This window comes from Carcharhinus amblyrhynchos, chromosome 9 (genome assembly GCF_965287045.1).
Source record: "Carcharhinus amblyrhynchos chromosome 9, sCarAmb.v2.hapA, whole genome shotgun sequence".
NCBI classification, from domain to species: Eukaryota; Metazoa; Chordata; class Chondrichthyes; order Carcharhiniformes; family Carcharhinidae; genus Carcharhinus; species Carcharhinus amblyrhynchos.
In genome coordinates, this window is record NC_137332.1 from 3394553 (window position 1) to 3418318 (window position 23766).

General features: G+C 44.5%; 1 protein-coding gene across 1 annotated transcript in view; it reads left to right on the forward strand.

The window, feature by feature from the left end:
• The first annotated feature begins 474 nt into the window (after positions 1-474).
• Positions 475-23766, forward strand: part of rabggtb (Rab geranylgeranyltransferase subunit beta) — a 50206-nt gene continuing 26914 nt past the window's right edge. Inside the window, exons 1-3 of the mRNA XM_080195088.1 lie at positions 475-544; positions 9054-9161; positions 15132-15329. Of these exons, the coding sequence (XP_080051214.1) occupies positions 542-544; positions 9054-9161; positions 15132-15329 (309 nt within the window). The 5' untranslated portion in view covers positions 475-541. The remainder of the gene's footprint in view (positions 545-9053; positions 9162-15131; positions 15330-23766) is intronic.

Sequence of the window (23766 nt, forward strand, 5' to 3'; positions counted from 1 at the left end):
GTGGATTGGCTGTGCTAAATTGCTCCTTAGTTCAGGGGGACTAGCTAGGATAACTACATGGGTTGTGGGGATAGGGCCTGGGTGGAATTGTGTTTGATGCAGACCTGATGGGCCAAATGGCCTCCTTCTGAACTGTACGATTCCATGACTAGAACTAGAACCTTAACTCTATTTCCTCTCTCCAATATGCTGCCAGACCTGCTGGGTTTATGCAGCATTTTCTATTTCATTTCAGTATAAACAGTGTTTTGCTTTTTTATATAAAAGCAAGTCTTGCGTTCGCACCTCTGCCATTGCCCTGGTGTTTACAGCATCTGCAGCTCCCCCTGCACCTGCTCAGGTGAGAATGAGCATCCCACTGCGCCGCTGGCCTCTCGTCAACAGGGGGCGGTAGGAAGCCGCGCAGGCGCAGTACCTTGCCTTGTTGGGCTGGGATTCAGGCAGTGAGGAAGACAGCTTTGCGGGGCGGTGCCGGGGGCGGGGTCCTGAGTGCGGGGCAGAGCCGGAGCGCCAGCGGCGAGAGGCAGCCGGAGGAGCCGGGATGGTAGGAGCGGGGGGGGGAATGTTCTGGAACCGCGCCGAGGGGAGCGGAGCGGGGAGACACAGAGGGCGCCGGGGGCCGTTAGGGGAAGGGTGGGGAGATGGGGGGGGGGTGGGTGGAATTGGGAAATGTGAGGGGGGGGTGCGGAGACTGAGGGGGTTTGGGGGGGTGGAATGGAGGGGGAGACTGGGGGGGGGTTGGGGGTGGGGGTGGGGTGGGGGGAGACTGAGGGGGTTTGGGTTGGGCGGGGAGGGGTGGCAGGAGACTGAGGGGTGGAATGGGGGGGAGACTGGGGGGGGTTGGGGTGGGGAGGGGAGGATTGGGGTGGGGTGGGGGGAGACTGAGGGGGTTTGGGTGGGGTGGGGTGGGGGGAGACAGGGGGTTTGGGTGGGGGGAGGAGGGGTGGGGGATGATGATTGTTGGGGGGAGGGGCCTGGGGAAATGTGAGGGTGGGGCAGGTGAGGGGGTGTGGGGGGGGATGTTTGGCTGCTGGGGGCAATGTGGGTTGAGGGTGGGTAGAGAGATGGGCATTTACTTGTTCACATTGGGGGTCGATAGTGTCATTCCCTCCCTCTTCCCCCCCCCCCCCCCCAATTCTCTACCTTGACTATTCCTCACCGGCCCCTCTTCCTCGAGAACAGCTTCTTCCCTGCTGCTGTCAGACTTCTGAATGGACCTACCTCGCGTTAGGTTGATCTTTCTCTACACCCTTAGCTATGACTGTAACACTACATTCTGCACTCTCTCCTTTCCTTTTCTATGAATGTGTGCAACAACAGTACTTTTCATTGTATACTAATGGATATGATAATAAATCAAGTTCCCACTGGCCACTCTACCCCAATGACTACTGTACCCTCCTGCCTGCAAAGCCAAGCTCCCCCTCTTTGCCAATTCTTCCTGCCACCCTGGAGCCCAGACGTCCACACCCCAGCTCTGAACCTGGGCTTCCCCTCAGTGTTTCTGCTGCAGGAAATATATTGCTTACTGGTTTTCTTCTATGATTATCATTGTTGATTTTGTATTCGGTGGAATCTCTTGTACTTTGTCCTCCACTTAGTAATAGTGTTTGCTCTCAGATAGTGAATTTAACTACAAATGCAGGGACTTGAATGTATAATGTTGTCTGAACTTCTCAGTTGCGTCGGAGGGTGGGTGCCGGGGGGGTGGGTGGGGTGGTTGCGGGAGCGCCGCCCCAATGGGCTTGATGACTTTCAGATGAGGTGTTGAACTGTGAACGTTTTGGTGGATATTAAAGATTCCAGGATCAATTTCAGGGCAGGCAAATTTCCCTGATGAAATCACCAATATTTATTCCTAAGTCAAAGCTGTCTTTTTTAAATAATTACTTTTCATGTTGCTATTCATAGGATCTTGCTGCATACAAATTGAATTTATTTTAATGGGTGGATTTATCTTTAAGGTCATTGATTCAGAATCAGAGGTTTTATTGATTCTTCGCATACAGATGTTGCTGACAAGGCCGGCATTTATTGCCCATCTCTAGTTGCACCTTGGGTCGGTGGTGGGTGAAGCATTGCAGCATGCGTAGTGAAGATGTTCCTCCTCCTAGGAACAGGAGGAGACCATTTATCCTCTCCAGTCTCTTTCACCATTTATTCAAATCATTGGTGATCTTGGACTGATTCCTTGGATCTCATAGATTAATAGAGGTTTACAGCATGGAGCCTGGCTCTTTGGCCTAACTTATCCACGCCAAGCCTTTTTAACCCCTAAGCTCGTCCCAATAGAGGGCCATGTCCCTCTATACCCATCTTACCCATGTAACTGTGTAAGTGCTTTTTAAAAGATAAAATTGTACCTGCCTCTGCTACTACATCTGGCAGCTTGTTCCAGACACTCACCACTCTGTGTGAAAAATTACCCCTCTGGACCCTTGTGTATCTCTCCCTTCTCACTTTAAACCTCTGCCCTCCAGTTTCAGACTCCCCTACCTTTGGGAAAAGATATTGACTATCTAGCTGATCTGTGCCCCTTATTTTATGGACCTCTATCAGATCACTCCTCAGCCTTCTACGCTCCAGAGGAAAAAATCCTAATCTATCCAGCCTCTGCTTATAACTCGAGACATTAAGTCCCAGTAGCATCCTAGTAAATCCTTTCTGCACTTTTTCTAATTTAATAATATCCTTTCTATAATAGGGTAACCAGAACTATACACAGTATTCTAAGTGTGGCCTTACCAATGTCTTGTACAACTTCAACAAGACATCCCAACTCCTGTATTCAGTGTTCTGATCAATGAAACCAAGCATGCCGAATGCCTTCTTTACCACTCTGTCCACCTGTGACTCCACTTGCAAGGAGCTATGAACATGTATTCCTAGATCTCTTTACTCTAACTCTCCCCAACACTCACCGTTAACTGAGTAAGTCCTGCCCCTGGTTCGATCGACCAAAATGCATCACCTCGTATTTATCTAAATTAAACTCCATTTGCCATTCGTCGGCTCACTGGCCCGACTGATCTTTTCCCGTATCTTTAATACTTTTCGTTGGCAAACATCTATCAATCTCCAATTAAAAATTAACAAAATTTGGAGAGATGCAGCTTAATCCGGGATAGTCAGCACAGGTTGGTGCGGGGTAAGTCTTACCTCAAATTTGATTGAATTCTTTGAGGAGGTAACTAAGTCTATAGATGAAGGTAGAGCAGTTGATTGTCGTATACATGGATTTTAGTAAGGCGCTTGATGAGGTTCTCCATGGGCTGCTGTGATAGTGGAGTCAGACGCTTTAGGAAATTTCAAGTGGTTATTGGATAGGCACATGGAGCACACCAAAATGATGGGGAGTGGGATAACTTGATCTTGGGTTCAGACATAACTCGGCACAACATCGAGGGCTGAAGGGCCTGTACTGTACTGTTCTATGCTCTAATTGATCGATGACATCCACTGCTGTTTCCAAAGCAAATTCTAAACTTTGTCCTTTGCATGCAGAAACTTTGACTGGCCTGGCGGTAATGTATAGACCATACCTCGTGAGAGGGACACTATTGCCCTTTCTATCTTGCTATTGGGTTCGGAGTTCCAAGCCTTTAATCCAGCTGTGTTGCAGAAATTTCCAAGTCGGGAATGTGTGTGTTTTAGATGGGACCAACAGGTAGTAGAGTTGCCTCAAGTCTGTTGCCCTGACCTTTCTAGTTTGGAAGGTGCTGTGTGAGAGAAAAAGCCACAAGTGCAGAGGACAGACTGAATCTGAGTCAAATTAAATTGATGAAAATGAAATGATATTGTTAAATGGGAAGCATTGCATTATATCACAGGCCACAACTTTGGTAATTTAGGATAATGCTGACTTCTTAGTCTTTTATCCATACTACCAGAGGTGGTAGTAGAGGCAGGTACAGTTTTGTCTCTTAAAAAAACATTTAGATAGTTACATGGATGAGATGGGTCTAGAGGGATATGGGCCAAATGTGGGCAATTGGGATTAGCTTAAGAGTTTTTAAAAAAAAGAAGGCTGCATGGACAACTTGCGCCGAATGGCCTGTTTCATGCTGTGAACCTCGATGACCTTTAAAAGAGATTTTGGATTGGATGGAGACAGCATAGTTGAGATCTGGGGCAGGAGGAAGGAATATGTGCAAGGTAAGATTGCTGTGCCTCTACAAGAGACGATATCTCCCAAGGGGAATGGCATTTCTCTGTTAACTTCGCTTTTTAAATTTGTTTACGGGATGTGGGCATCGTTGGCTCGGCTATCGTTTATTACCCATCCCTAGCTGCCTATCAGAACGTGGTAGTGAGTTGCCTTTTTGAACCACTGTAGAACCTGAAGTGTAGGTATACCCACAGTGCTCTTAGGGAGGGAGTTCTGGGATTTGGTCCCAGTGACAGTGAAGGAAGGTTGAGATATTTCCAAGTTAGGGTGGTGAGTGATTTGGAGGGGAATCTCCAGGTGGTGGCGTTCCCAGGCATTTGCTGCTCTTGTCCTTCTCCTTGGTAGCGGTCGTGGGTTTGGAAAAGGATCCTTGGTGAATTCCTAAAATGCATCTCGTAGATTGTACACACTGTGGCCCCTGTGCATCGGTGGTGGAGGGAATGAATGTTTGTTGATGGAGCAACAGTCAACTGGGCTGTTTTGTCCTGGATGCTGTCAAACTACTTGTGTTGTTGGAGCAGCACTCATCTAGGCAAGTCGGAGAGTATTCCATCACACTCCTGACCTGTGCCTTGTAGTTGGTGGACAGGCTTTGGAGAGTCAGGGGGTGAGTTACTCGCCACTGGATTCCTAGCCTGTGACCTCTGGTAGCCATCGTATTTATATGACTAGTCCAGTTCGGATTCTGGTCAATGGTAATCCCCAGGATGCTGAAGAGGGGGATTTAGTGATGATGATGCCATTGAATGTCAATGGGCAATTGTTAGATCCTCTCTTGTTGGAGATGGTCATCTCCTGGCACTTGTGTGGCATGAATATTACTTGCTACTTATCAGCTGAACCCTGGATGTTGCCAGGTCTTGCTATTTGTATTTGAGGAGTGGTGAATGATGCTGAACATTGTGCAGTATCAGCGAACATCCCACTTCTGACCTTATGATGGAAGTAAGATCATTGAAGCAGCTGAAGATGGTTGGACCTGGGACACTACCCTGAGGAACTCCTGTAGTGATGCCCTGGAGCTGAGATGATTCACCTCCAATCATCGCAACCATCTTCCTATGTACCAGGAATGACTTCAACCAGTGTAGGATTTTCCACCTGATTCCCCTTGACTCCAGTTTTGCTAGAGCTCCTACTGGGTCAAGAGCTGCCTTGATGTCAAGGGCAGTCACTCTCATATCACCTCTGCCACTCAACTTTTGCCTTTGAACTAAGACTGTGATGATGTCAGGAGCTGAGTGACCCTGTTGAAACCCAAACTGTTCATCACTGAGCAGGTTTTTGCTGAATAAGAGCTGCTTGATAGTGCTGTTGATGACTCCTTCCATCACTTTACTGATGATCGAGTAGACTGATGGAGGGGTATTTGGCTGGGTTGTGTCCTTTTTCTTGTGTACAGGAAATACCTGGGCAATTTTCCACATTGCTGGGTAATGCCAATGCTGTAGAGTTTGGCTAGGGATGTGGCTGGTTCTGGAGCATAAATCTTCAGTACTATTGCTGGAATATTGACAGGCCTATTGCCTTTGCAGCATCCAGTGCCTCCAGCCATTTCTTGATGTCACATGTAGTGATTCAAATTGGTTAGGGATCTCCAGAGAAGCCGAGATGGATCATCCACTTGGCACTTCTGTCTGAAGATTGCAGCAAATGCTTCTGCCTTATCCTTAGCACTGATGGGATGGGCTCCTCTATGATTGAGGATGGAGATATTTGTGGAGCCGCATCTTCCAGTGAGTTGTTTAATTGTCCACCAGCATTCTCAACTGGATGTGTCAGGACAGCAGAGCTTAGATCTGATCCATTGGTTATAGGGTTGCTTAGCTCTGTCTGTTCCTCGCTGTGGACAACTTGCGTTGTCTACCTGATATGCTGCAGGAAAGGATGTCCCGTGGCATGGTACACTGGGGAGACCATGCAGACGCTACGACAACGGATGAATGAACACCGCTTGACAATCACCAGGCAAGAGTGTTCTCTTCCTGTTGGGGAACACTTCAGTGGTCACGGACATTTGGCCTCTGATCTTCGGGTAAGCGTTCTCCAAGGCAGCCTTCATGACAAGTGACAATGCAGAATTGCTGAGCAGTGACTGATAGCCAAGTTCCGCACACGTGAGGACAACTTCAACCAGGATCTTGGGTTCATGTCGCGCTGTCAGTAACCCCCATGACTTGCCTGGGTTTGCAAAACCTCATTAATTGTCCTGTCTGGAGACAATGCACTTCTCTTTAACCTGTGCTTAACCCACTCTCCACAAAGGTATTGTCTATACCTTTAAGACTTGATTACCTGTAAAGACTCGCATTCCAACCATTATTTTGTAAATTGAGTTTGTCTTGGTAAGCCTATTTGTGAACAGAACTCCCACTCACCTGACGAAGGAGCAGTACTCCGAAAGCTAGTGGTGTTTGCTGCCAAATAAACCTGTTAGACTTTAACCTGGTGTTGTGAGACGACTTACCGTATTACTTGCTGCTCATAGAGTTTGGCAGCCTTGTGTTGTCGTGTCAGCAGGTTGACACGTCATCTTTAGGTATGCCTGGTGCTACTTCTGGCATGCCGTCCTGTGCTCTTCATTGAACCAGGGTTGATTCCCCCCACACACAATGGTATAGTGGTAGAGTGGGGGATATGCCAGGCCGTGAGGTTACAGACTGTGGTTGAGTGCAATTCTGCAGCTGCTGCTGGCCTACAGCATCTCATAGATGTTTAGTTTTGAGTTGCTGGGTAGTATAGATGGCAGATTTCCTTCTCTAAAAAACATCAGTGAATCAGTTGGGTTTTTCTGACAATTGACAGTCATTTCATGGTCATCATTAGACTTTTAATTCCGGATGTTTTATTCAGTTTAAATCCACCTTCTGCTATGGTGGGATTCGAACCCGGGTTCTTAGTGTTTAACGTAGGGTTTCTGGATTATTAGTCCAGCAACAGTGGGTTCGGAGTCTCCAGCTGTTCACAGCAGTGGGAATCTCTGGTCCCACTGCAGTGAATGGAGATTTGGCTGAGTGCCAAATTCTCCATCCTTGCTGGCAGCAGGGTGTGAACGCTGGCCAGTATCACTGCACCCTCACCTTTTCCCCAATCTCTCTGTACTTTGTGTTGTTTTGTGAGGAACAAAGATACCAGACAGAATCTGTATGCCATTTTCTTGGCAACCCAGATAAACGTTCCCTGCGATTGAACTGTCCAGACCAGTTTGAAAGAAGCAAATTTCGCACAGAGAGAAAAGTGGTTTATATTTTAAAGAGTCTACGGATAATGATTTCAAGATTGTTGTCTTTATTATAACTTGTCCCTGATGTTATAGTGATGTTGAATACCGCATTTATCTTTGAGGTGCCAGATATTTTTTTGTTCGTTCATGGGACACGGGCATCCCTGGCTGGCCTTGAACTGAAGTGTTTGCTAGGTCTTTTCAGAGAGCAGTTAAGAGTCAACCACATTGCTGTGGCTCTGGAGTCACATGTAAGCCAGACCAGGTAAGGATGGCAGATTTCCTTCCCTGAAGGACATACATGAACCAAATGGGTTTTTCCGACAATCGACAATGGTTTCATGGTCATCAATAGATTCTTAATTCCAGATTTTTTTTATTGAATTCATAAGAACATAACAAATAGGAGCAGGAGTAGGCCATCTAGCCCTTCGAGCCTGCCCCGCCATTCAGTAAGATCGTGACTGATCTGAAGTGGATCAGTTCCACTTTCCCGCTTTCTCCCCATAACCCGTAAAAATTCAAATTCCACCATCTTTCATGGCAGGATTCGAACCGGGTCCCCAGAACATTAGCTGAGTTTCTGGTTTAATAGTCTAGCGATAATACCACTAGGTCACCGCCTCCCCAATATGCTTTAGTTGGTAGCATTCTGCTACAGGTTAAGGGTGACTGAACAGGCTGGGGTGACCAGATAGAAATCCATAAAATTAAAAAGGATTTTGGTGATCTAACTGCAAACTGAAGCAGACTCAAGGACTGTTTCTTATGACCTTAGCCCAGAGAGTTGTGAGATGGGATTAGTAACAAATTCAGATATTGCAAATGGTTCTCATCTGAAAGAGGAACAGAAAGATGTGGCCCATGGCAGTGGTTAAGGCGAATATTATAGATGCATTTTAGGGGAAGATGAAAGAGGTATGTTGATTGACTTAGAGAGGGTTAGATGGGGGCAGGCGTATGTGGAGAAAAGAGACTGACATAAGCTGTTTTGGCCAAATGGCTGTTTCTGCACTCTAAGTTTAATGTAAACCAAATAATTAAGCTCCACGTCCATCACAAAAGCTGGGCTCATCCTACTGGAGGTGCCATGTTTGGGTAAACTGTGTGGCTTGACACTAATTTTAAGGTTTGTCTCCTTGCCATAGACTCTTCCATTGGTGAAAAATGTTTTATTAATTTTTTGAAAATCCCCAAACAAATCTTTGATATTCCTTGAATAGAATAAAGTAGAATCACAAATTCGGCTTAAAGATCTTCAAGTAGTAGTCATAAGAGAACAGGCTATGTGAGTGGAATGTCTCCAGCTAGGAATGTTTAGACAGAATTACAGAACTTGCTTTTTTGACATTGCTGTGCTGACTTTGTTACAACAAGCCCTCTTTATTACAGATCCAGTAAGTGCCAATGTTTTTCATTCTTGCAGGATGCTCACAATGAGGCAAATTTTTGATATCTCACATGAACACAATAGAGGACAGGGTTGCAGCAAATGAAGTAGCTCTCATTTCACAATATCACGATCCCACTGTCCCCATCCATCTCCTAACCCAGACACTAGGCTCACTGTGGCAGTTCTACATTCATTTTAGCTCAAGTTACCTGATGTATGAATGTTGCAGTATTTTCTGATTGTTCCACTTATGTACCTTTGTTTCGTAGGGCACTCCAGTGAAAGATGTGGTTCTCAAAGCCGATGCTCCCACAGTACTGTTATTGGACAAACATTCTGATTACATCGCCTCATACGGATCGAAGAAGGATGATTATGTAGGTACAAAAAATATCCTCTAGTACCAGAAGGTGACCGTTCATCCCCCGCCATTCAAAAAGGTTGTAAGGATAGCCCCAACAATTACAGTTAAACATTGGTAGGCGCGCTGCTGGAAACAATTATTCTGGATAGAATTAGTAGTTATGTGGAAAAATGTGGGTGCATCAAGAAGAGCCAGCATGGGTTTTGAGAGGAGAACTTGTGTTTCATTAACTTGCTGGAGTGTTTTGAGGAGGTAACAGAGGATCAATGAGGATAATGTTGTTAATGCGGTGTACATGGACTTTCAGAAGGCATTCAATACTGTGCCACACAACAGACTTGTAAGAAAAGTTAGTGTATGGAATTAAAGGGACAACTAGCAATGTGGGTATAAAATTAATGAGTAATAGAAAACAGAGTAATGGTGAATGGATATTTTTCAGGCTGGAGGCAGGTATGTTGTGGAATTCCCCAGGGGTTGGTATTGGGAACCTTGCTTTTTCTGATATATATTAACAATCTTGATCTTGATGTGCAGGGGACAGTTTCAAAGTTTGTGGATGACACAAAACTTGGAAGTATTGTAAACTGAGAAGACTATAGTGTAGAACTTCAAAAGGACAGAGACAAGTTGATGGAGTGGCAGATAGGCGGCAGATGGAGTTTAATGTGGAGAAGTGCGAGGTGATGCATTTTGGGAGGAAGAACATAGAGCGACAATATAAAATAAGGGGTAAAAGGGTACAGGAGCAGAAGGAGCTGGATGTAAATGAACATAGATCTTTGAAGGTTGCAGGACAGGTGGAGAAAACAGTTCAAGCATATAGTATTCTGGGCTTTATTAATCGGGTTATAAAGTACGAGAGCAAGGAGATTATGCTGAACTTAAGACAAGACACTAGTTAGACCTCTGCTGGAATATTGTGTACAGTTCTGGGTGCCACACCAGAGAAAGGATGTGAACACATTTTAGAGAGTGCAGAAGAGAATGGTTCCAGGGATGAGAACCTTCAGTTATGAGGATAGATTGGAGAGGTTGGAATTGTCCTCCTTGGAGGGAAAATGGCTTAGAGTAGGTTTGATAGAGATGCTCAAAGTCATGAGGGCCCCAACAGGGAGTAGATGACGAGAAACTGTTTTCCCCTTGTAGAAGCATTAAAATGAGTGATTTGCAACAGTGATGCAGAAGAAACTTTTTCACTCAGTGAGTGGTTGGGGTCTGGAGTGTTCTGCCTGAAAGTGTGGTGGAGGCAGGTTCAATCAAGGTATTCCGGACAGCATTAGATAATTATTTGAATAGAAATAATGTGCAGGGCTCTGGGGAAAAGACAGAGGAATGGCACAAAGTCATGATGCTGATTTGGAAAGCCAGTGCATACATGATGAGCCAAATGGCTGTCTCCTATGCTGTAATGATTAAATTAGATGATAAACATCTTAACTCCATTCATCTACTTGCTAAGCGAACTGATCAAAACTCATTTATCTGAATCTTAGAAACTAGAAGCCCTAGACAGTAGGACTAGGGGGCACAGCCTCAAGATAAAGGGGAGGCGGTTTAGAACGGAGTTGAGGAGGAACTTCTTCACTCAAAGGGTGGTGAATCTCTGGAATTCTCTGCCCGTTGAAGTGGTGGAGGCTGCCTCGCTAAATATTTTTAAGAAGCGGGTTGATGGGTTCTTGATAAGAGAGGGGATTAAGGGTTATGGGGAGAGGGCGGGAAAGTGGAACTGAGCCACAACAGATCAGCCATGATCTTATTGAATGGCGGGGCAGGCTCGAAGGGCTAGATGGCCTACTCCTGCTCCTATTTCTTATGTTCTTATTAGGCCATTCAGCCTTCGAGCCTGCCCCGCCATTCATTTTGGTCATGGCTGATCATCAAATTCAATATCTTGATCACCCCCGTTATCCCTTGATCCCTTTACCCCAAGAGCTATTTCAAATTTCTTCTTGAAATCATAGAACGTTTTGGCCTTAACTACATTCCGTGGTAGTGAATTTCACAAATTCACCACACTCTGGGTGTAGAAATTTCTCCCCACCTCAGTTTAAAAGGTTTACCCCTTTCCTCAAACTATGACCCCTAGTTCTGGACTCCCCCACCTTTGGGAACATTCTTTCTGAATCTATCCTACTCTGGCAATGTAGTGCTCCTCCAGTATTGACCCTCTGGCAGCACGGCGCCACCCCCAGTAATAACCCTCTGGCAGTGTGGCACCCGTCCAATCATGCACTGGAACATCAGCCTTTCTGGCGTGGAACTTGACCACACTATCTTCAGACTTGAGATGAATGCTGATGCTTTGATCGTGACTTGCATGTTGACCACAAGCTTGACTCATCCATCCAGGAAACCCATTGCACTAAAGTACTTGTATTATCACTAACCACGTGCAGTTGAACACATTTTGAACTGCACGTCTGCAAGGTATAAAATTTATAAAATCCCCACAGTGTAGAAAGAAGCTATTTGATGTATTGAACCTGCACTGACAACAATCCCACTCAGACACTATCCCCATAGCCCCACGTATTTGCCCTGCCAATCCCTTTAACACTAATGAGCAATTTACTATGATCAGTCATCCTAACCCATATCTTTGGAATATGTTCCAGAACACCCGGAGGAAACCCACATGGGTAATGGGAATTGCAAACTCTACAGTCACCCAAGGGCTGGAACTGAACCAAGTCCATGGCGCTCTGTGACAGCAGAGCTAACCACTGTGCCACTGTTATGGTACTTGATGTTTTTAATTGCTCATAAAACTTTGTGAGCAAGGTTCATGGTCCAGCATCTCCTGGCACTTAGCCTTGTGGATCCTGATTTCCAAATAAGGTGTTAAACTTTATTTGAGTTCATTTATAAATTGCATGGAGCCTCGTAAAGCATTATTGCTGCTTTCGAAATTTTTCAAACAAAGATCAACAAATTGAGTTACAGTTCTGTAACAAAGTTCATGACTTTGGGTCATCCCAAAACACTACAACCAATGAAATACTTTAAGCTTATTCACCCACAGAATGTCGGTAACTAATGCCAGACAAAGGGTTTAATAGACAGTTGACTTTGATCAAAGAAGTGGGTTTTAAGTGCTCTTGTGAAGTACCTTGAGACGTTTTACTGCATTAGAGGTGGCATACAAGTGCAAGTTTTTAATGTTCCTGAGGTGGACATGTCAATTCATTCCGTTATGTCTGATATGATTCAATAATGTATACACTCGGTAGGAAAAGTGACGTTAATGATCACAACCTCATTAATGGCCTCATAATAAGGGGGGACAATTTAGAACAGAGTTGAGGAGGAACTTCTTCACTCAGGGTGGTGAATCTCTGGAATTCTCTGCCCATTGAAGTAGTGGAGGCTACCTCGTTGAATATATTTAAGTCACGGGTAGATAGATTTCTGATAGATAAGGGAATTAAGGGTTATGGGGAGCAGGTGGGTAAGTGGAACTGATCCACTTCAGATCAACCATGATCTAATTGAATGGCGGGGCAGACTCGAAGGGCTAGATGGCCTACTCCTGCTCCTATTTCTTATGTTATCACCATAATCTGAACATTTTGAAAATGAGTCATGACCACGGTTCTGATTCAGTGAATGAATTCACCACATCTATTTTTGAACTCCTCGCTGTTTCCGGAGGCTGAACACTGCGTTCAGCAATTTCAGACGATAAATTGCTCCTATTGTCTTTTCTCTGTTTTGGTTTTCCTCTTATTGCATTCTGTCAGCAACGCACCCACCCTCAGCACGTCCTTTGTTTCTTTCCTTGCCCCCAGCATCATTCCTTTTGGCCCATTAATTCTATCATTCACTCTCTTCCGCTCTATCACAAACCTCCTTTTTGTCCTTGTCCTTGCCCTTTGTTCAAAACTTATTGCATTTCTAACGTTTTCCTGTTGTGATTTTAAAAAAAGCAAGTGACTGTATTCTCAGGTGCTGCCTGACCTGCTGAGTAATGCCAGTATTCTCAGTATTTTGCTTTTTGATATTCTCTTTACATTGCTTAAGATTCTAGAACTATTGAGAATGCCACTCTCATGCATTGGTTTGATTTACGCAGAGCAAAATGTGCTTTTTTTAATTCATTTGTGGGGCATGGGCTTTACTGGCTGGTAAGCATTTATTGCCCCTCCCTAATTGCCCGAGGCAGTTGAGAATCAACCACATTGCTGTGGCTCTGGAATCACATATAGAATCCTACAGTGCAGAAGGAAGCCATTCAGCCATTGAGTCCGCACCAACCTGTTGTAGGTAAAATAATACCTCTGAGACTGTTAGTGAGTCAAAATACAGTGGTTTTTTATTTCAAAACTCTGGCGTTTATTCCAGAATTTTGGGAGAACTGGTTCCTTACAATGGACTACTCATAGAACACAAACACAAGTGGGCATTTATACATTGAGCTCCAGCAGTAATCACGATTCAAAGTTCCAATTCTTGCCAGACGTCGAGGTCTTCCTTCCCTGATCGTGATTTAGCTTCAGAGTTGACCAGAGATTACTGTCCAGCTAACAGCTGCAGTCATGACACAGACTTAATCTGGTCACGATTCAAAACCCTTCTGCAGCAGTACCGGCATCCCTGTCTTTGAAGTTACTTGTGTGATTGCGGCTGTCCCAGCAGGACTCTTCCTATTAAAAGCCGGTATCGTAAACTACCATCTGTGTAACAATGTCCAACTAACACAAATAAGTAAGATTTGCAAAGTCTGCAAAATAACAGGCACACTAAACTATCTATCTTTATAAAAATGAGAGTGAAAGCATATAATACATGAACAATAACTTATATTACTGCCAGGAGCAATATAAGCCTGGGAAGATCAGCCGTGATGAAGGGTTATGTTTGTGACATATTCTAGGTACAAAATCCATTAATCCTTTCCCCTCTTCAAGATACAAAATGCATTCACCCTTTCCCTACTTCAAACCACAATCCCACCCAGGCCCTATCCCATTATCCCATGCCTTTACCCTGCTAATCCACCTGACACTAAAGGGCAATTTAACATGGCGAATCCACCTAATCCGCACAGTGTGTGAAAGGAAACCAGAGCACTGGAGGAAACCCATACAGATATGGGGAGAATATGCAAACTCCACACAGACAGGGATCCAAGCCAGGAATTGAGTTCAGGTCCCTGGCGCTGTGAGGCAGCAGTGCTAACCACTGTGCCACCTCACTGCCCATATAGGCCAAACCAGGTAAGGAAGGCAGATTTCCTTCCCTAAAGTGGACCAAATATTTTTTTCCGACAATGGTTTCATGGTCATCAGCAGATTCTTAATTCCAGACTTTTTTTAATTCAAATCTCACCGTCTGCCATGGCAGGATTTGAACCCGGGTCCACAATACATTAGCTGAGTTTCTGGATTCATAATCTAGTGATAATACCATTAAACTACCACCTTCCCAAACTTTCGACATCTGCTCCTGAGACAGACTCGAGCAACAGCCGCAAAGAAACATCACTACCTCCCAAATTCGTCTGGCAAGTGTCACAACGCCATAACAATTTGGGGAGCAACAGTTAGTTGTGTCTTCAGCATTGCTGGGTCAAAATTACGCAATTAGCGATGGACTGTAAATACCAGTCATTCCAGTGATGCCCGCATCCTGTTTTATTTAATAAAAGAACAAATGGGAACTGTTGCTCCCTATAAGAGGACACTTGGTTGAAAAACTAACAAGATTAAATCAAGTGACCATTTTTTAAACAGATGGAATTCTCTGTTTTTCCCATTCCTTTTTTTTAGTAGGAATCAATAACCCTGCTTTTATATCAAGTACATTTCATAGGTGCCTCTTTCAGTGCAACTCTTTCCTCATTTTAACAGTCAGTTGAGATGAGGGATTAAAAAATCTGCCCAGGATATTTTAAATATCTAATTTCAGAGAACTTTGTGTTTAAGTAAAGTCATTGGGTTTGCAGATTGACCACGTATACCCTTTCCTATCTTGCTGTTAGGAGTACTGCATGTCCGAGTATTTGAGGATGAGTGGAATCTACTGGGGTCTGACGGTTATGGATCTGATGAGGCAGCTGCATCGTATGAACAAAGAGGAAATCCTACAATTTGTAAAGTCATGTCAGCATGAATGTGGAGGAGTTGGAGCCAGTATAGGCCATGATCCTCACATTCTCTATACTCTGAGTGCTGTGCAGGTAAGACTTTATGCTCAGGTACATGGTAGTCTTTTTGTCAATTTGTAACTAATCTTAAAAGCAAAATACTGCAGATGTTGGAATCTGAAACACAAACAGAAAATCTTAGCAGATCTGACGAAGGGTCATCCAGGCTCGAAACATTGGCTCTATTCCTTTTCTACAGATGCTGTCAGAGCAGCTCAGATTTTCCAGCATTTTCTGTCTTTGTAACTAATCCTATGTGAGTTATAGTATCCAATCAGCCAGTCATCCAGTTGGTAACTGGCCATTATGGAAACGTGGTTGCAGGGTGACAGGGACTGGGAGCTGAATGTCCAGGGATATCAAGTGTTTAGGAAGGATAGACGGGAGGAAAAAGGGGGAGGGGTAGCTTTGTTGGATAGTATTATCCAGTATTAAGGATAGTATCAGGGTGGTAGTAATAGAAGATATAGGCTCCAAAGAGCAGAACGTGGAATCGTTGTGGGTGGAGATGAGGAACAGCAAGGGGAGGAAGACGCTGGTGGGTGTAGTCTATAGGCCCCCAAATAATGACCTGGAGGTGGGGCGGGCTATAAACATGCAAATAAATGATGCGTGCAGAAATGGAATGGCGATAATTATGGGGGATTTCAATCTACGTATTGATTGGTTGACCCATGTTGGACGCAGTGGGCTTGAGGAAGAGTTCTCGGAATGCTGCCGGGATAGTTTCCTTGAACAGTGTGTGCTGGAGCCAATGAGGGAGCAAGCTATCTTAGATCTGGTATTGTGTAATGAGGCAGGTAGAATTAGGGACCTTGTTGTGAGGGATTCTCTTGGGAAGAGCGATCATTGTATGGTTGAGTTTTTGATGCAGATGGAGGATGAGAAAGTAGGGTCCCGGACCTGTGCCCTCTGGTTGAACAGAGGGGAGTACGATAGGATGAGAGAGGAATTGGCAAATGTAGATTGGGAGTGCAGATTGGTCGGTAGGACTGCTGAGGAACGGTGGAGGATCTTTAAGGAGATCTTTCTTGGTGCTCAGCAGAAATTTATTCCGATGGTAAAGAAGGATCGTAGGAGAAGGGATAATCAGCTGTGGTTAACGAAGGAAATAAAGGAGAGTATTAAATTAAAAGCTGATGCGTTTAGAGTGGCTAAAAGTAGTGGGCGAGTAGAGGATCGGGAGAGGTTTAAAAATCAACAGAGTGACGAGAAAGTTGATAAAGAAAGGAAGGATACACTATGAAGCTAAACTAGCACTAAATATAAAAAAGGATAGTAAGAGTTTTTATAAAGAGGAGGCGGCTGGCTAGGGTGAATGTTGGACCCTGAGAGGATGAGGGGGGATTTAGTGGTGGGGGATGAGGAAATGGCTGAGGCCTTAAATAAGTTTTTTGCCTCAGTCTTCACAGAGGAGGACGCGAATAGTTTGCCGGGTATTAAAGATAGAAGGATGGTAGGAGTTGACGGCCTGAATGCGATCACTGTCACTAGAGAGCTGGTGCTCGATAGACTAGTGGGACTGATGGTGGACAAGTCCCCAGGACCGGATGGAATGCATCCCAGGGTTCTGAAGGAAATGGCAGAGGTGATAGTGGATGCCTTAGTAATTATTTTCCCAACCTCGCTGGATTCTGGAGAAGTGCTGGAAGATTGGAAAACAGCCAATGTTGCGCCGCTGTTTAAAAAGGGTAGCAGGCAAAAGGCGGGGAATTATAGGCCGGTTAGTTTAATGTCTGTTGTAAGAAAAATGCATGAATCTGTCATCAAAGAAGAAATAGCGAGGCACCTTGAGAAGAATTGTTTGATAGAGCAGACGCAGCACGGATTCATTAAGGGGAAGTCGTGTCTGACGAATTTATTGGAATTCTATGAGGACGTAACTAGTGCGGTGGACGGAGGGGAACCGGTGGCTGTGGTGTTTCTCGATTTTCAGAAGGCGTTTGATAAGGTGCCGCACAAAAGGTTGTTACAGAAGGTTAGGGGGCATGGAGTTGGGTGTAGGTTGTTAGCGTGGATAGAGGATTAGAACATAGAACATTACAGCGCAGTACAGGCCCTTCGGCCCTTGATGTTGCGCCGACCAGTGGAACCAATCCAATGACCCTCTAACCTAAACTATTCCAATGTTATCCATATGCCTATCCACAGGCCATTTGAACGCCCTTAAAGTTGGCGAGTCCACAACTGTTGCAGGCAGGGCATTCCACGCCCTTACTACCCTCTGAGTAAAGAACCTACCTCTGACATCCGTCCTATAATTACCACCCCTTAATTTAAAGCTATGTCCCCTCATGTTAGCCATCACCATCCAAGGTAAAAGGCTCTCACTGTCCACCCTATCCAATCCTTTGATCATCTTATATGCCTCAAGCAGGTCACCTCGTAACCTTCTTCTCTCCAATGAAAATAACCTCAAATCCCTCAGCCTTTCCTCATAAGACCTTCCCACCATACCAGGCAACATCCTGGTAAACCTTCTCTGCACCCTTTCCAATGCCTCCACATCCTCCTTATAATGCGGCGACCAGAACTGTACACAATACTCCAAGTGTGGCCGCACCAGAGGTTTGTACAGTTGTAACATGACCTCATGACTCTGAAATTCAATCCCTCTACCAATAAAAGCTAACACACCGTACACCTTCTTAACAACCTTATCAACCTGGGTGCCAACTTTCAGGGAGTTATGCACATGTACACCGAGATCCCTCTGCTCGTCCATACTACTAAGAGTCCTTCCATTAGCCCTATATTCTGTACCCCTGTTATTCTTACCAAAGTGAATCACCTCACACTTTTCCGTATTAAACTCCATCTGCCACCTCTCGGCCCAGCTCTGCAGCTTATCTATGTCCCTCTGCAAACTGTAACATCCATCCTCACTGTCTACAACTCCTCCGACTTTGGTGTCGTCAGCAAATTTACTAATCCATCCTTCTGCACCCTCATCCAGGTCATTTATAAAAATGACAAACAGCAGTGGCCCCAAAACAGATCCTTGAGGTACTCCACTTGTAACTGAACTTCAGGTTGAATATTTCCCATCAACTACCACCCTCTGTCTTCTATCAGCTAGCCAATTCCTGATCTAAACTGCTAAATCACCCTCAATCCCATGTATCTGCATTTTCTGCAATAGCCTACCATGGGGAACCTTATCAAACGTTTTGCTAAAATCCATATACACCACGTCAACTGCCTTACCCTTATTCACCTCTTTGGTCACCTTTTCAAAAAACTCGCTAAGGTTTGTGAGGCACGACCTACCCTTCACAAAACCGTGTTGACTATCCCTAATCAATTTATTTCCCTCCTAGATGATTATAAATCCTATCCCTTATAATTCTTTCCAAAACTTTGCCCACAACAGAAGTAAGGCTCACTGGTCTATAATTCCCAGGATGGTCTCTACTCCCTTTCTTGAACAAGGGGACAACATTTGCTATTCTCCAGTCTTCCGGCACTATACCTGAAGCCAATGATGACATGAAGATCAAAGCCAAAGGCTCTGCAATCTCCTTCCTAGCCTCCCAGAGAATCCTAGGGTAAATCCCATCTGGCCCAAGGGACTTATCTATTTTCACACTCTCAAGAATTGCCAACACCACCTCCTTATGCACCTCAATCCCATCTAGTCTACTACCTGGTATCGCAGTATTCTCCTCGACTACACTGACTTTTTCCTGTGTGAATACTGACGAAAAATACTCATTCAGTACCTCTCCTATCTCTTCAGGCTCCACGCACAACTTCCCACTGCTGTCTCTGACTGGCCCTAATCTTGCCCTAACCAATCTTTTATTCTTGACATACCTGTAGAAAGCTTTAGGATTTTCCTTGATCCTATCCGCCAAAGTCATCTCATGTCCTCTTCTAGCTTTTCTTAACTCTCTCTTTAACTCCTTCCTGGCTATTTCATAACTCTCCAGTGCCCTAACTGAGCCTCCACGTCTCATCTTTACATAAGCCTCCTCTTCCTTCTTCACCAGAGATTCAACTTCCTTAGTACACCACGGTTCCCTCACTCGCCCACTTCCTCCCTGCCTAACAGGTACACATTTATCAAGGACTCGCAGTAGCTGCTCCTTGAATAAGCTCCACATTTCAGATGTTCCCAGCCCCTGCAATTTCCTACTCCACCCTATGTATCCTAAATCTCGCCTAATAGTCTCATAATTACCTTTCCCCCAGCTATAACTTCTGCCCTTCGGTATATGCCTATCCCTTTCCATCACTAAGGTAAACTTGACCAAATTGTGGTCACTATCACCAAAGTGCTCACCTACCTTCAAGTCTAACACCTGGTCTGGTTCATTACCCAGTACCAAATCCAATGTAGCCTCACCTCTTGTTGGCTTATCTACATACTGTGTCATGAAATCTTCCTGCACACATTGGACAAAAACTGACCCCTCTAACGTGCTTGAACTATAGCTTTTCCAATCGATATTTGCAAAGTTATAGTCTCCCATAACAACTACCCTGTTACTTTCACACCTATCCAGGATCATCTTTGCAATCCTTTCCTCTACATCTCTGGAACTTTTTGGAGGCCTATAAAAAAAAACTCCCAACAGTGTGACCTCTCCTTTTCTGTTTCTAATCTCAGCCCATACTACCTCAATAGACAGGTCCACATCAAACGTCCTTTCTGCCACCGTAATACTGCCCTTGACTAACAATGCCACGCCTCCCCCTCTTCTACCACCTCCTCTGCTCTGACTGAAACATCTGAACCCCGGAACCTGCAGCAACCATTCCTGTCCCTGCTCTATCCATGTCTCTGTAATGGCCACAACATCGAAGTCCCAGGCACCAATCCAGGCTGCAAGTATCTCCATCTTATTGCGTATGCTCCTCGCATTAAAGTATACGCACTTCAAACCACCCTCCCGCCTGCCAATACACTGCTGTGACCTAGAAACGTTATCCATGACCTCCCTGTTCTCATCCTCCTGTACATTGGAGCTACAGTTCAGGTTCCCATCCCCCCTCAGAATCAGTTTAAACCCCCCTGAATAGCATTGGCAAATTTTCCCCCCAAGATATTAGTTCCCGTCTGATTGGCTGTCTAATAGGAGGCAGAGAGTAGGTGTCAATGGGTGCTGTTCGGATTGGCGGTTGGTGACTAGTGGAGTGCCCCAGGGATCGGTGCTGGGACCTCAGCTATTTACCATTTATATAGATGATCTGGAGGAGGGAGCTGAGTGTAGGGTGTCGAAATTTGCTGATGACACAAAGATAAGTGGAAAAGCAAATTGTGCGGAGGGTGTAGAAAGTCTGCAGAGGGATCTAGATAGGCTGAGCGAGTGGGCAAGGACCTGGCAGATGGAATACAATGTTGGCAAGTGTGAGGTTATCCACTTTGGCAGGAATAATAGTGGGAGGACTACTATTTAAAGGACGAAAAGCTGCAGCATGCTACGGTGCAGAGGGACCTGGGGGTCCTTGTACATGAGTCGCAAAAACCCAGCCTACAGGTGCAGCAGGTGATCAGGAAGGCAAATGGGATGCTGGCCTTCATAGCGAGGGGGATTGAATATAAAAGTAGGGAGGCCTTGCTGCAACTGTACAGGGCACTGGTGAGGCTGCAGCTGGAGTACTGTGTGCAGTTTTGGTCGCCGCACTTGCGCAAGGATATTTTGGCCTTGGAGGGAGTGCAGAGGAGGTTCACTAGGCTGATACCGGAGTTGAGGGGGTTGAACTGTGAAGAGAGGCTGAATAGACTGGGCTTGTACTCGTTGGAGTTTAGAAGGATGAGGGGGGATCTTATCGAGATGTATAAGATGATGAAGGGGATGGATAGGGTAGAGGTGGAGAGGTTCTTCCCGCTCAAAGGACAGCAGGACTAGAGGGCACAGCCTCAAGGTAAGGGGGGGGTTAGTTTAGAACAGAGTTGTGGAGGAACTTCTTCACTCAAAGGGTGGTGAATCTCTGGAATTCTCTGCCCATTGAAGTGGTGGAGGCTACCTCGCTAAATATATTTAAGACTCGGGTAGATAGGTTTTTGGTAGGCAAGGGGATTAAGGGTTATGGGGAGAATGCGGGAAAGTGGAACTGAGCCACTTCAGATCAGCCATGATCTTATTGAATGGCGGGGCAGGCTCGAGGGGCTAGATGGCCTACTCCTGCTCCTATTTCTTATGTTCTTATGTAACTATTACTTGCAGTGTAGCAGAAATTTAGCTGCGCGTGTGATTTTTTTTTGTTGTTGTGTTGCATTGGAGATTGAATTGACAATAGTTAATAGTTTTTGAATTAAGCAATATATAAACTGTGGTTCTTTATTATGTCATTCACTTGTAGATATAAACCGACCAATCAACCCAGCAGATCTAAGCCAGAGTTTATCCATAACATGAGCACTTTCCCAACGTTGTTGTTCTTGCCTTATCATCATAACTTCTATTCCTTTCTCCATCATATTTTTCCAGGTTTCCCTTAAATGTAGGCAATATACTATTCACCTTGACTATTTTTGGTGAATTCCACACTTCGATCAGTCTCTGGATAAATAGGTTTCTCCCAAATTTCTTATTGGATTTCACAATGACCATCTTGTATTTATAGTTTCCTAGTTTGCCGCTCCCTATGAATAGAAACATATTTTCTATATCTGCCTGACCAAACCCTTCTGTAATTTAAAGACGTTCCTGTAAGTTGAAGATGAATGTGATTTTTAAAAAATATTTTTGGGGAATATTGTTTTATTCTGTAGAAAAGACTGTGTGTAAATTATTTGACTAAGCTGGGGAAAGGTTAATGAACACCACTTGTCAGGGAGTGTCGAATAAAGTTGCTAAATGCTTGCACTTGTAATGAAGCGGGCCAGTGTTTTATAAGTAATTAAAGCTTAGAACTTTGCATCAGAAGGTAAGGTGGGACTTTGTCTCTCAAAGAACAAAGAAAATTACAGCACAGGAACACACCCTTTGGCCCTCCAAGCCTCCACCGACCATGCTACCTGACTTAACTAGAGTCCCCTACCCTCTGGGAACCATATCCCTTTATTCCTCTCCTATTCACGTATTTGTCAAGACGCCCCTTAAAAGCCACCATCGTATCTGCTTTCACTACCTTCCCCGGTAACAAGTTGCAAGCACCCACCACCCTCTGTGTAAAAAATCTGCTTCGTACTTCTCCTTTAAATCTTGCCCCTCGCACCTTATACTTGTGCCCCCTAATAATTGACTCTTCCACCCTGGGGAAAAAGCTTCCGACTATCCACTTTGTCCATGCCTCTCATAATCTTGTAGACTTCTATTGGGTCAGCCCTCAACCTCCATCACTCCAGTGAGAACAAACCAAGTTTCTCCAACTTCTCTTCGTAATGCCCTCCATACCTGGCAACATCCTGGTAAACCTTTTCTGTACCCTCTCCAAAATCCTCACATCCTTCTGGATGTGCGACGACCAGAATTGAACATTATATTCCAACTGCGGCGTAACTAAGGTTCTATAAAGCTGCAACATGATTTGCCGATTTTTAAACCCAGTGCCCTGGCCGATGAAGGCAAGCATGCTGTATGTCTTCTTGACTACTTCTTAACTTTCCTCGTTAAATTTAAAAAGGGACTGAAAAGATTTTACAGCTTCCAAAGGTTTGATAAGTCAAGAAGTTTGCTAAATTTTATCTGATCCCAAAAGTGGGGACAACAGGCAGACGTGAAAGATTTTTATATTTTGAAAATGTTAAGTTAAATGAATTGCTGAGACCAATTGGATTGAAGAAGAATGGGAAAAATGATATGTAAGGAGAGCGGTTGAGTTGATTTATTGGGTGTGTGGAGAAGTCCTACTGGAAGCAGCTTTAGACTGGGGAAGGAAAAGATTGAATCAGCCAATTGGTTAAGCCTGAGAAGTCTTGGATTGCAAAATGCAGTCCTGTTCTGAAGTTTCTTGGAATTCCACTATAGAAAAGAATTCACATGGTATATCTTGATTGAAAGCAACAGCAGTTTGCCTTGTGTAACGTTACTGGATTTTTATAGTTAAAACATCTATTAGGGACTGTTGCCTGGGTGGTGTTTACTTGAGTCTTACCAAGTAGGGAGGCTTGTGGGGAGATGTTTTGTAAGACTCTTTAATTGTGTAACTGCAATCTTGTATGTTAAGTTTTTTTTTTCTCTTGTTAATAAATATTTTAAAATCTCAAGAGTTGTTGGATGTCTTGTTTTTGAGTTCAGTATGCTTTCTTCTCATTTATAGAATTAGAAGAAAGGAATAGCGCATAAGCTCAAGTCTTCCTCTGGGATTTAGTTTACTCAGCATTAACATCTATAGGAATAATATCGTGGAATGTTATTTGGTCATTGCGTGTTTATATGACATTTAATCAAGGATGATGAATAAATATGTTAGTTAATCATTAGTGATTTTGAAGAGGATTGCCAGAGGATATAGCAACATATAGGTAGGCTGGAGATTTGGATGGAGAATTGGCAAATGGAATTTAATTCAGACAAAT